The sequence below is a fragment of the Lepus europaeus genome, chromosome X (genome assembly GCF_033115175.1).
Source record: "Lepus europaeus isolate LE1 chromosome X, mLepTim1.pri, whole genome shotgun sequence".
NCBI lineage: Eukaryota > Metazoa > Chordata > Mammalia > Lagomorpha > Leporidae > Lepus > Lepus europaeus.
In genome coordinates this window covers 102,844,265-102,858,344 of record NC_084850.1, presented here as the reverse complement: position 1 = coordinate 102,858,344, position 14,080 = coordinate 102,844,265, and the positions used below count along the sequence as shown (strand labels likewise).

General features: G+C 43.6%; 1 protein-coding gene across 1 annotated transcript in view; it reads right to left on the bottom strand.

Annotated features, from left to right (window-relative positions):
- The window catches only part of SLC9A7 (solute carrier family 9 member A7), a 160,169-nt gene that overhangs the window by 19,431 nt on the left and 126,658 nt on the right, over positions 1 to 14,080 (bottom strand). The window contains exons 13-14 of the mRNA XM_062183683.1: positions 11,992 to 12,051; positions 3,585 to 3,648 (exon numbers count right to left, since the gene is read on the bottom strand). Of these exons, the coding sequence (XP_062039667.1) occupies positions 3,585 to 3,648; positions 11,992 to 12,051 (124 nt within the window). The remainder of the gene's footprint in view (positions 1 to 3,584; positions 3,649 to 11,991; positions 12,052 to 14,080) is intronic.

Below are 14,080 nucleotides of genomic sequence, written 5' to 3'. Positions count from 1 at the left end.
ATGATGTGTCTGCATGGCCGGCCAACAGAAATCTCAGCTGTGTCTGGTCTGGCATGAAAAGCCCTCCCTTTAATGGGGTGGGAGGTCAGCCCTGGACCGGGCAGCTTGTTTCCAGCTGGGCTTTGTTTGTGTTTTGGTTGCAAAGTCACCAAGACCTCCAGGGACACAAAGCAACTGTGTGGGTTTTTTTTTTCGCTTTTTCTTGTTTTGTTCTAAATGAGTCAAACTTGCCAGGGACACAAAACGAAAGCCTGCCCACGATATTCTTACGCTTTCCTCACATCAAGCCAGGAGTGCTGCCAACAGTTGCTTTCCTTCTCCCACATGACCTCACATGCTGTAGCCCCGTAGCCATGACACTGTTTATAACCATAGGCTTCCAGAGCCAGTGAGGACAACCGTGCTGCTTATAAGAAAGGCTTTCCTGCCAAGTCCTCCTTTTCGGTTGTCGCTGTCATTTTTGGGCAGATCGTTCAGAGAATGAGGTAAAGAGAACTGCCTTTTCTTACTTTTTTTTTTTTCATAGAGAACAAACATCTGGACTTTCCCCACCACTGACTTCAGCTTCATGACAACACTGAGCATGTGACCTGGATCTATTTCAGGGAAAACTGCAAGAACCCAGGTTTTCACCCAAAAACGAGAAGTCCACTTATTTCTGTGTTTTTCTGCCTCTCGTGACCACGGAGCACTCCCAGCTCCTCTGTTCATGGCTCGCTAGAGTGAGAAGGTCAGGCCAGGAGGTTTTGGAGAATTGAGGCCCTTTCTGCACCAGGACATGAGTCATTTCTAAGAGGGTGTCCTGAGGAACCAAGCTCTTGAAGTTCACCCGTTTTTTCCCAGTCTGACAACAATCTTGAAAGGCTTTCAAAATGTCAGTGGAACTCACTTTGAGGGTCCCTGGGCATGAGTTTGTGGGTGAGGCTTGGAAGGAAGGAGGTCATGGGAAAGCGATGAGACAGCTTCTGACTGACAAACTGGGGTGCGACCACAAGTGCGGCCAGTCTGATCGCAACGCCTCATGTGCAGTGCTCTGCAAGCGACAGGAACGCTGAGTTTCCGTACCCAGGCCCATCCATGGCTCAGCACATGGCTAAAAGCCCAGCACCCTCAGTGCTTAGGACCTACTGCTTTCTTAGACATTTCCAGGGGAAAGCAACAACAAGTGTGTTAGCCTAATTCCAAATCCAGTGTTTCCAGTGTGTGGGTCTTACGATGCGTACAAGAAGCTCTGCTACGTGAAACCAACCAAACCATTTCACTGAGTTCCTTTCACAGGTGCTGGAGCACAGAGATGGGAGCGAGGGGAAACAGCAAAAGGCCTGGGGATGTTTGGATGAAATCTGTCCAAATCCTGGCTATCCAGCTGCTGTGAGCCTGTTTTTCTGTTGAAACCAGTATCAACTGGCCACGGTTCTGTGGAGGATGCTTTGGAACTGGGTGTGGATGTCCTGCCAGAGCCACTATTTTCCCTTCAGTGACATAAAGTTGTCCATCTATCATATTTCCCTGCTCCCAGAGGCCCTTAGGGAGAGTTTTAAGATCTCCTACCCCATTACACTCTAAATTAGTTACCACAGGCAGTTTCCAAACCTATTTTCTGAAGTTCTTAAAGTTAGAGTTAAATAGCAAATGTTCAAAAAAAAAAAAAAAAAAAACAAAAAAAAAAAACAACTCATTTGAAACCACGTGTGCCCAGCTGGCACAATGGCCAACTCCAACATAATCTCCAAGGTTTTCTGGAGCTCCATTTAAGTGGACACCAAAAAGCCAATGGAGATCACCAAAAACTCCTCCCCAAATGTCAAGAATTTGGAGGGGGGTCATGGCTTTGTCTCCTTTAACCTGGGACCTACAATGGGCATCTATGCCACAAATGCCCCATCTGCCTGTGACCACCCTCAAAGAGAAAGAAAGTACAAAAATCTACAGTGGCATCCCTGGAGCCCACACAGCACCACATTTTTTTGAGATTTGTTAAATCTGATTAGTTGGTAGAATCATTTAGAAGATCCTATGGAATATTAAGTCTGCAGACTGGATTTAGGAGTAAATCCCATGATGAGCATCGCACATAGTTGAGTGGAAGATAAAGAAATGCTCTACCCAGTCTCACAGACAATGCCAGCATAAGGCCAATGAAGTCACCTGCTACACAATGCCTCCCTCACTCCTCCATCTGCCCATCAAATGCTTTTCAAGCTCCCGACAGGCCATGCACCCTGCTCAGCACTGGCTATCTGATGCCAAATAAGAATGTTCTTGACTCCCAAGGCCAAATAAATAATATTTTGGAAACACATTTCTGCCTAGGACACATCGACCTGGGGAAGGAGCAAAGCCTGGAGAAAAATCATCCTGGCAGGCACAAAGAAAGAATCACATGGTAGCTATAAAACATGCCTGCAAATTCATGGACACTTTTCCTATCCAGAAGGCATGGTCTCTCTTCCCTGCCACGGGATCTGGGCTGGCCCCAGGAATGCATTCCTAACCCATGGAAAGCCAGAGAAGTGATACTGTGAAATTCTCACGGTTGAGCCAGAAAAGGCAATGTGGCTTCCACCTCAATTGCTGGGACACTTAAGAAGGCTGACTACTCTGAGGCCATGTGGAGAAGCCACCTGTAGGCATCCCAGTCCATGGTCTTTGATTTCATGTCCTCCAAGCCCAGGTGCCAGACAGATGAGAAAATGAGCCTTTGGATGATTTCCAGCCCCCCAGCCATTGGACTTCATGGAATGAAGGCATCAAGCTGTCCCTGAAATGCCCTTTCCAAACTCCTGACCCAGAGGATCCCAGGAATAGAGGAATAAGAGTGCCTGCATTCAGCCAGCGTCTTTCCTCTCTTCCTCAGATTATTTGAGGAGGGGAGTCAAATCATATCCCTCCCTTCTCCCTCCCAGGCACTACTGATAGACTCAGAACTAGTTACAGAATCAGTATACCCATTCTTGGAAATTAGGGAGTTAAGGACTTGGCCTAAAGACTCTTTCCAGGCAGCCCATCCCCTAAATATGTTGTTTAAGAATGAAGACTAATTCTCTGCTCTTAGATGACTCACTTAAGCTCTCAAAATTCAGCTTCTAGGAGTGGATATTCGGACTAGCAGTTAAGACATTGATTTGGATGCCCATGTCCCATACTGGAGTGCCTGGGTTCGATTCTGAGCTCCAGCTCCTAACTCCAGCTTCCTGCTAATGCAGACCCTGCGAGAAAGCGGTGATGCCTCAAGCAATTGGGTCTCTGCCACCCACATGGGAGACCTGGATGGAGTTTCCAGCTCCCAGACTCGGTCCAGCCCAGTCGTGGCTGTTGCAGGCCATGGGGCAGTCAATCAAAGGATAGGTTAGAGCTCAGTCCCCCTTCCTCGCCTGTCCCTCGTATTTTTTCTTTCTCCTTTCAAATTAAAAAATTCAGTTCCTATTATAGATAATGAGGATAACAGTACCCATCCATAAGGTTGTTGTCAAGATCACAGTGAGAGAATCCAGGTGAGGTGTCTAGTGTGTTACAAATGCTCAGTGAATTTTAACTATTTTAAATTATGGTTTCCACAGAAAGAAGCACCTCTTGTGACTTACCCCTTGTAAGACTTGAAAGCTGTCATTGTTGGGTGGTGGGTCTTGGTCTGGATCAACACCAACTCTAAAGGTCACCAGGGAAGAAGACAAGGAGAAAAACAGAAAGGATTAGCTTGACTCGTGACAGCCATGCTGGCTGCAAGTAGCCAGGAGGCTGAGCATCTTCCCGAAGTAGAAGCAGTGGTTAGCTACAAGGAGAGGAAGGCTGTCATGCAAAAGTCATGAGAGAAGTCACATAGCACATCAGATCCCAGAGGGTCGGACGGTTGCTAAGTCCTGTGTGCGTATGCCCAAGCCAGGCTTCTAGAAAACTGGCATGTGCTGGCAAACTGTCCATCTGGCTTTCTGCACCACGAGGTTCCAAGGATTGAAATGTGGGCCCCTCTGCACGGTGCCCTTCCTCTTCGCTGTTTCCTCACCTCCACCCTGACCTGTGTTTCTGTCTCTAACACTGTATTATAACATTCTTCTTGTATTTAAGTGTTACAGTTGGGGTGTGCTTTTTGTGTGGGGATATTAAGAGGTGGTTAGGCCTTTAAGAGGTGGGGCCTAGTGAGAGGTTGCTATGGCCTCCTCCTCTTGCTCTGGTTTCCTGTCTCACAACAGGATCTCTCCCTCTCCCATGCGCTCTCACCATGATGCCATCCACCAAGAGGCGCTATAGTTGGGCACCCTGGCCAGAATCTATGCCATGCTGTTTGGACTTCCAGTCTCTAAAACTATGAACTAAGTCAATCTCCTTTTTTGCCCCCCAAATTACCCAGCATCAGGTATTTCAGTATGACAATGGAAAACTAATGTAACAGAGAAGTGTAGAATGTATAGTGAACACCTATATACCCATCAGCACTAGACTCTACCATTAACATTTTACTATATTTTCTTTATTACACGTCTATGTATTTTTCTTTTTTTTTTTTTTGCGTGCATTCAAATAAAGTTTCAGGCATCAGTACCTTTCCCCTAAATATTTCAGCATGCATATTGGCAGAGTTCTCCTTGACCAACCTTAGTCAAACGCCTTTGGATCCTCTTCCCAGCTGGGCCCTGACTTTGGGGCTTCCATGTCCATCTTTGTATCACTCAGATTTAACAAGAGGACAGAATTTCTCACCCTTAATATCGGATGGGTTTCCTCATCCTCTACCATTCCCTAGGTGATGTCACATCAGCCTGGTCTGACTTCAGCAAGCATCCAGTTAGGTCGGTTTAGTAAGAACCCCTAGCCTCTTCTCTCAATGTTTCTCCTTATTAATTTTCTACCTAGCAATCAATCAATCTCTCTCTGTCTCTGTCTCTGTTTCTCTCTCTCTCTCTCTCCAAAATCCCCATCCCAGTAATGCCAATACCAATCACGGTAGTCCTAAATAGTCTGCCTTCCTGGCTAAACACGTGCCACAATGTTTTCTTGGACAGTATCATTGGAGTCTTGACCTGCTTTTAACTCTAGTGCCCTTACACCCTCTTGTATTAAAGATGACCCAAGAATGTACACATTTGAGAATAACAACTGAAGACAGAAAGAAAAAATAAAAAGATCCACTTCTAACAAATTCCATAGAAGCTCTGTGCATCTGGTACTTTTCTATCCCAGCACTTTCTTCACCCTGAGGTAGAGAACTGTGACACAGATGACGTGGAAGACACAGGGCAGTGGCAGAAAAAGCAAAGATGGCAGGAAAATCCTGTATCTCCCCTCACTGCCTCCGGTGGTGCAAAGAAGGGACAGCGTCAGACAAGGTAAACCAAGAAGAGTGCTATCAGCAGCTTAGGTGAGATCTGATCTTTCAGAGAGGCACTGGCTGGACACTGACAGGCGTGTTCCGTGCAGTCTGGTACCAGGGTGCTCACTCCAGTGTGTGGATGATGGATGCACAAAGCCCCATGTGCATGTACGAACTTTGCCTCCTCTCCTTCCCTCTCCCTGTTCTGTGACAGCCAGGATCTTGATGTGCTCACCTTCACAAAGCCAACGTCTACTCTAATTCCAGGCTTGTTTAACTCCTACGAAGGAGGGGTCGGTGCTGCGGCGAAGCAGGTAAAGCTACCGTTTATGATGTGGCATCCCATATGGATGTTGGTTTGTGTCCCAGCTTCTCCACTTCCAATCAAGCTCCCTGCTAATAGCCTGCTATTAGCTGATGGCCCAAGTGCTTGGGCCTCTGTACCCACATGGGAGACCTGGAAGAAGCTCCTGGCTCCTGGCTTTGGCCTGGCCCAGCCCCAGGCATCACGGCCATTTGGGGAGTGAACCAGCAGATGGAGAATCTCTCTTTCTCTCTCTCTCTCTGTCTTCCTTTCTCTGTGTAACTCTGACTTTCAAATAAACAAATAAACCTTTAAAAAAAAGATCTGCCAAGGCACATGTGCCTGGGAAGGGAGGATCAAGAAGGTAAGGGGGAAATAGTTAACCCAGACTGTGTTGAAGCGAAATTTTAAAGCTGCAAGATGAATGCATGTATCCAGCAAATATTTACTGAGTGCCTACTATGCCTGGCACTGTTCTAAGCATTATTTTAGTTAAAGCTTTCAGTGTTCCTGATATCAGATTTCTTCTCCATGAGTCTAGGGGTTGATGGGATCTTTGTCTTAAATTAGATGAGCTTTGCTGCGTATCCAGAGGCTACTTCCAAGCCAGAATTTCTGAGGGCTGGAGGCTTGTCCTGGCAACCAGAAGTTATCTAGGGATGCCCGAGAAACACATCTCACTGAGATCTTTTTGGCATGAAAACCTGCTAACTCAGGAGTCTAAGGGGCTGCCCACCAAAAGTAATGCTGGAGCCCCGTGCATGGAAAGTGGCTAACATACCAAAGTGGCAGAGGAGAGATCATATATTGAATTTCTGGCTGCTGCTCTTTAACCCTCACCTGTTTTTAAAAGTCTCTTAACGTACATGGATTGCATAGACAAAAATCCTCTTTGGTGGTTTCGTAAGATCAACAGGCACGAGTCCAACATTAGGCTTTGTTGTGTGGATCCTATAGCAGCACAATGCCACTTCATGCCAGATTAATTTAGTTAAGATGAACTTGGGGTTGCACACTCCAATCTGTTACCGCTCATCTCTCCTCTCTGCACTAGGAATCCAAAAGAAGTGCATTAGCTTTCCTAAGTGGCGTCTCTGTCGGTGAAGAAGAAACAAAATGCCTTTATCAGCTTAGATGAAATAGAAGCCTATGGATGGGGGAAAGGCTTGAATGTGCCTTCCACTAATACAAAGAAAATAAAGACAAATACAGTAAAGGCTGCCAAATGAAATTTAGCTCCTCCTATTCTTTTCACTACTCTATAGTAGGAGGAAAAATATGTTTAGCGGGAATTAAAATAAATTCTGTTTAAAAAGATCTGCTTATAAATACTGGGTTTGGACTATTTTCATTCAAGTTCTAGAAACGTCAGTGGAAAACAATCCATTCATCCTGGGCCCCAGCGGCCAGGTCAGAATTCGAAAGCCCAAATCTTTGGAACAACACATCAAAATCGTAAAATTGGGATCACTCTAATCTCATCCCAAACCTGTGAGGTTCACCATTCTGTTCTGGGGGAACTCAAGAGTGATTCCAGATCTGTGCTGTGCCATGGAACTTTCTGCCTTGCTGACAACATTCTGTACCTATACTAGTATGTTAACTATTACCACATGTGGCCACTGAGTACTTGAAATGTGGTTAGTTCAACTGTGGAACTGTATTTCACATTTTAGCTGCAATTAAAACTGAAATGGAAATAGCCACATGTGGCTAGTAGCTATTAAATTGGACAGTAGAGATTCTAGAATGTACTAACTCTAGTCATGTCTCTCTGGCATCATTTTTTTCTCTACTAAAAACAAATGACAACTGTTTGTTAACTTTTGCTTTCTCAATGGTAACACCCAAGATTCCTGCTGGGATCCAGCAGAAACACAACTCCAAGTCCCATAAATATTAAATAAAACTTTGCTTTAACTGATTAGTCAGACAATGGAAAAATTCCTTACTTTATCAGTATAGAAAATACATTTTAAGACCTGCTTGAGCTCTTTTCAGATGAACATTGTCTTAAGAAAGTCAAGGAAGGACAGAATTAGAAAATCACCATTTTCCACTGCCAGTGTAGTGATTTAAGCAAGGGTCATTAGTGAGTGATTTCACCATTGAGGTAAAAGGTTGTTGGGAATCCAACCACTCGCATGATATCAAAGGATCACTGTACAGATTATGTTTTAATTACCAAGAGACAAATGCTCCTTTATAAGAGAGAGGCCTGGGGTCACAACTTCAACCAAGTGATCAAATGTAATATCATGAAAAAAGGGGTGGCCTCACAATATGAACCACTTGATGGGGTGCAGCAAGAAATGTATAATGTCACTTTTACACTATTTTTGCCAAAAATGATTATGTCTATTCATGAGAAAATAAATCAGAAAAATCCAGATTGTGGGAGTTTCTGTGAGATAACTACCCTGAATACTTTTAACAAACAATAAACAAACAAACCGGGACCTGTTTGGTGGTGCAGTGGGTTAAGACACAGCTTGCCATTCCAGCATCAGATACGGGAGACAGTTCAAGCCCCAACTGCTCCAGTTCTGATCCAGCTCCCTGCTAATGCATCCTAGGAGGCAATGGATGATGGCTCAAGTGCTTGGGCCCCTGCCACCCATGTGGGAGACCAGAATGGGGTTCATGGCTCCTGGCTTTAGCCTGGCACAGTCTTGGATATTATGGCCATTTGGGAAGTCAATGAGCAACTGTAAGCTGTCTCTTTCTCTCCCTCCCCCACTCCTTCCCTCAGATGTTTTGCCTTTCAAATAAATAAATAAATCTTTAAAAAAAACTTCAATGTCATGAGACCAAAAAAGAGGGGGAGGTGAATTATTCTAGACTAAAAGTGACTAAAGAGACATGATAACCACACTAAATTGTAATTGGATTTTGGAGTTGTGTGTGAATGTGTGTACATGTATGCAATAGTCATGTTACTTTCCTCAGGTATGATAAAGGTATTGTGATCATGTAAGAGACTGGATTCCTACAAGATACGGGATGAAGTATTTAGCAATGGAAAGTCATTGTGTCTATAATGTAGTCTGAAGTATTTTGAAAGAGTTGAGAGAGAGAGAAAGCAAAAAGACAGAAATGACCCCCAAATGCAACAGAGTGTTGCCAATTGGTGAACCCAGGCTTGTACTTGGACAGTCATTATTCTAGTTTTCCAAATTTTTTGTAGATTTAGAAATTTTCATAATTAAAAATGAATACTTCATTATATCCTTGGCAGAAAAAGGTTTCAAAAACACGGCAGTCTATTTTCCTGTCTCTCTAATTTAGCTTAATGTTAGCTATTAATATTGATGATTCATGAGCTTCTATCATTTCAGGGTCTGAAACCACAAATGATAAAGATCCACAGACCTACAGTGCTATAATAGGTCAATACAAGTGACAGCTAAATAAATAAATTCCACAATGCTCTGTTGATATTTCTCCTCTAAAAGCGAAGGATGCGGAGGAAAGCACTAAAAGATGGGAACGTATGGCTCATCAAATTCCAACCGACGCAGCCATCTTGAGAAGCGGCGGCAGCTGTCCCCTGGAAGTCTGCCATTGGGAAGTCAGTCCCATGCAGGGCCTCCTTCCCTTGCTGTTACCATCCTTTTGCCATGCAAATTCAATCTGCGCTACAACCACTTGCTATCACCCACCTGTCTGACATGAAGCCCAGACTCTCAACAGTGCACAGCCCAGGACTATGTGACAACAATGTCAGAAGGCTCCTTGGGGTCTCTTGGAGGTCCCCACTACTGGCCTAAATGCTCTCTGAGAGGTTTCTAAGAAAGGAAATAAACCCCAGCTTTCCAGCTTGCTACTGCCTTTTAAGTGCCCAAAGAAAACAGACTATAGCCCTTGAAATACCAATGACGCTCTTCTGCAATTTTTTCCCTACTCAAGGCTATGTACTAAACTTAGGGAGATTTAGTCATTACTTTACTGGCAGGGTTGAGGGCCCCTTGGACCAATCCCCATGATTGACACTGGACCCTGTGGCTTCCTACATAGGTTTCCACCCTTGGGAAAGTGCCCAGAACCAAAGTGGTCTCTAGGAACAGGAGTTAGAGTAGTGGGCCAGGAAGTGTAGCTTGGTGCTAGGCAGCAAGAAAGAAAAGGTACAGTACTCCAACTGCACATTTAGATCCTCAGAACACTTGCATTAGTCCCTTGGCTTCCTAAAACTTTTAGTTTTCAGATACAATACATATTTATCTCCTAACTTGCTATAATGCTTTAAATATAGGGTACTACATAAATCTGGCACTTTTGTGCTGTTTTATCATATCAAGCTTTAGCATTCCCCTGATACACTGGAGCTAAGCTCATCAGAACATACACAACACAGTCTTCTCTTCCGGAATTAACTGGAATACTCTTACTTACTTTAAGAATGAGACATATACAGGGGGCCAGCACTGTGGTAGGCTAAGCACCCACCTGCGGTGCTGGCATCCCATGTGGGCACCGGTTGGAACACCTGCTGCTCCACTTCTGATTCAGCTCCCTGCTTATGGTCTGAGAAAGCAGTAGAAGATGGCCCAAGTGCTTGGGCCCCTGCACTCATGTGGCAGACCCGGAAGAAGCGGTCCAGCTCCAGCCATAGAGGCCATTTGGAGAGTGAACCAGCAGATAAAAGACTTTTGTCTCTGTGTCTCCTTGTCTATCTATAACTCTGCCTCTCAAATAAATAAATAAAGTATTTAAAGAGAGAAGAATGAGACAAATGCAGACATCCCACACTAAATGAGAAACTAAAGTGATCAAACTGATAAGTTCTTTCTGGGATGAATAAATATTGAATAATAATTCTCTTTCTAGTAGAATAATGTATCCATTATGATTAACAGATAAAATGCCATGAAATCTCAGAAAGTTTAGAAGTACTCTACTTTAATCAACATATATTCTTAAAAATCTGAACAATCAGGGCCGGCACTGTGGCATAGTGGGTTAAGCCTCTGCCTGCGGCGTCCCATATGGACACTGGTTCGTATCCTGGCTGTTCCTCTTCTGATCAAGCTCTCTGCTATGTCCTGGGAAAGCAGTAGAAGATGGCTCAAGTCCTTGGGCCCCTGCACCCATATGGGAGACCTGGAAGAAGCTCCTGGCTCCTGGCTTCGGATCAGCCCAGCTCTGGCCATTGTAACCATTTGGGGAGTGAACCAGTGGATAGAAGACCTCTCTGTGTCTCTACCTCTCTCTCTGTCTGTGGCTCTGCATCTCAAGTAAATAAATTTTAAAAAAATCTGAATGATCAAGGTTCTGAATGCTTTGAAGATTCTCAATGTGAGATACACACCTTCATACAACTCCCTGAACACTAGCCCCTAATCTGAATTCTCTCATGACCCAAGTATAATAACGTGTATGTGCCAGAAGGATCTTCCTTCTTGAAGGTCAGGTGCTTCAAAGAAAAAAGCTTCCTTTGTAAGTTTGCTAATAGCTAAAATCATGTCTTCAAAAATAAACTTTCCAGTGTAAGCACATGTGCTTTAAACAACAAAAAGCGTGTGAACCCAGTGAGCTTAAATACTGCCATTTCATTCCATGTGTGTCATCACAGTGCACATTTGGGGCCTGGTGATCGAAAGACCCTGCCCCATGATTGGCATTGCTGCTTTCCCCACTGCTTTTGGGGAGTGAAATATTTTCACAAGGCCAAGAGCAGAGTTCAAGCCTATTTTGCATTTGATTTATCCACTAGCACTGAGAAATCAGATCAGGAAGAAAGCATGCCAATTAGAGAAACAGAAAGGAAAGGAGAAACATCGAAGTTTTGACTGTTTGCCCCTACATCACCCTCCTTACATATACTTGCATCATAAGCTTGAAGGGACACTGAGAAACAAATTGCATTAAAGGAATCTTTATCCTATTGGTTAAGAAAAAAATGTTCTTCCTGTATTCTGATTCACCACTAGAATGTACAAGCACACAAAGACATACTTTAAAAAAAAGCACACAGCACTGGTATTTAATTAAGATGGCTCAACTATGAAATTCTAGTCCCCATATTTACTATATCACAAGCAGGATTCAGAAATGAGCAGCTCTTAACACTAGGCTAAGCTGTACAATAAAAAGACACTTGTCAACCTGGGCTTTGGTGTTAATAACACATGGTCCAACAAGGGGAGAGAGGGGGACAGAATCCCAGAAACACTGACACATCAGTTCACACACAGAGAGGGTAGGGTGGAAAGAATTATTAGAATTGACTTCATCTCTTACCCCTCTGCTAAAAGGGACAGAGGCTGGCACACACAGGAAGGAAGGAAGGGACAAACAGCATAAAGAGAAAACTCTCGGGTTAGAAGGAGGAGAAAAGCCAGGCCCAGTTCATTGTTTTCTGAGGATGCCCTTGTGTCACCTGAAGTACTGCCAGCGGCGATCATTCTGGTCCTCTTCGGAGGGCTCCTCGACGCCAACTCTGGGCAGTAGAAGAAGGGAACATGAGCGTGACGGGGACAACAGAGGAGACAGGAGCTCTGGACATATGATCCGCACCATGGCCATGAAAGAAAAGGCTGATTTGCTTTTCATAGAAAGCCACGCCCTCTCTTCACCTGGTCCCACTCTCCAAAACCCAGAGAGCCATGGAGGCTACTACGTTTCAATGTCAAGAAAAGCAATAATGTGCCAGGTCAAATGACGATCAATTAGGAATGAAGCTAAGTCTCTCAAAATACAGTGTAATGAAATCAGAGAAATAAAATGCACCAAAGCACCTGAATTCACCCAATTTTTCAGGAACCCATCTGTTCCATAAAGCAAGGCACATATAGAAGCAGGAATCAGAAAGCTACTTGTTACTAAGTACGTATCTGAAGAGCTCCCACATATTTTCATACATATTTGACGGAAGGAACAAAAGCACTATAGTATTGAAAAAGTTAATAATACTTTAAAAGACAAAGATGGCCTTTTTATTTTTCCTAGACAAGCAAACTACATTGTCCACAGCACCAACTTCTGCTATTTTCTATACCTTGTGGCTTTTGAGTTGCCATGGTCACCTTTCACCTTCCTTACTGATTTCTGGATTATTCCATGCAATAGAACCTGACCATCATGTAAGATGGGTTTCACCAGCTCGGCACTCCAGACGTTTGGGATCAGATAATAATTCTCTGTTGAAGAGGCTGTCCCACACACAGCAGGATATTTAGTAGCATCCCTGGCTTCTACCCACAAGATATCAGTAGTAATCCATCCTGTACATTGTGGTAACCAAAAACATCTCCACATATTCCCCAATGTCCCCCAGGAGGAAAACTGTCCTTGGCTAGGAACTACTGCACTAAATCATGCCTTCTCAATGGAGCATGATTTGGCTCCCATGGGTATGAAAATCAGTTCTTTCAGGACCAAAAATACGTCAGATATTACAATGGTTTGTACTGCTCCAAAGCGCCACAGTATGTAAACAGATACATAGCAGATGTACAGTGTTAAAAGTCCACATAATTGTCACAGTAGCAGTAGTAATGCTATGATTGGTAATGATAATACAACAACAAATATATACTAAGTTCTTAAGGACTAGATGGTACATCTAATAGAAAAAAATTTCATCATATTTATTTATTATCGCCCCCAATTAATCTGTGAGGAAACTGAGATACAGAGGTAAAATAAGTTGCCCAAGGTCACAAAGGTAGAAATATTAGAGCCGAGACTCAGATCCCCAGCTCTTTAGAGGACACTGCTTTTAGGTGCAAGGTGGCATTTTAAACTCTTTAAAAATATCCAGTTTCAAATGCTATTACATAAAGAGCTTAATGGCGTCTCTGCCTTTATTTCTTACCTTATCTTGCAAAAAAGCTGCATTGAAATTCTCACACTAACAGGATTAGACCAAGCAGAGTGTTCTTACTTGTCCTTGAATGATTATGTCACTGCACACTCTCGGGTGTGAAGGTCACTCATTCGTTTGGCTGCCTAGGCGTGTGCCATTCCATCGCCCCCATCACCACTTTATTGTACTACTTGAATCTGCTGGCTTCAAGAAGACAGCCATCATGCTGTCACCATGTGTTCAGGACATGTACGTGGCTCATCCGTTGAAATGTTTTTTAAGTTGCCAAAATTATGTCCTTTGTGAATAACAATACTCAATCAAGAAACTAAATATTAGTAGTCTGTACATTAACATAAAACACTTTGAGCATTTTTCTATTATCTTTTAAAATATCAATCCCAAAGCACCAATTTAAACAGATAAATTGGATTTATGGTAAGTGACCTGGCTTTGCATATGTAGTTTATTCATTTTAGACACAGACTTCAAATTCATTTTGGTAAGGAATCACAGTTAAATCCAAGACCCACCCTGGGCTTCTGATCTCTGAACAGCTACTTCATACCTCATCAGGGCCTCTACTGGTAGCCCTGAGAAGTAAGGAACAAGTAGGTAATGATCCTACTGGGGTCATAGGGGTCACAGTAACACACTGAGC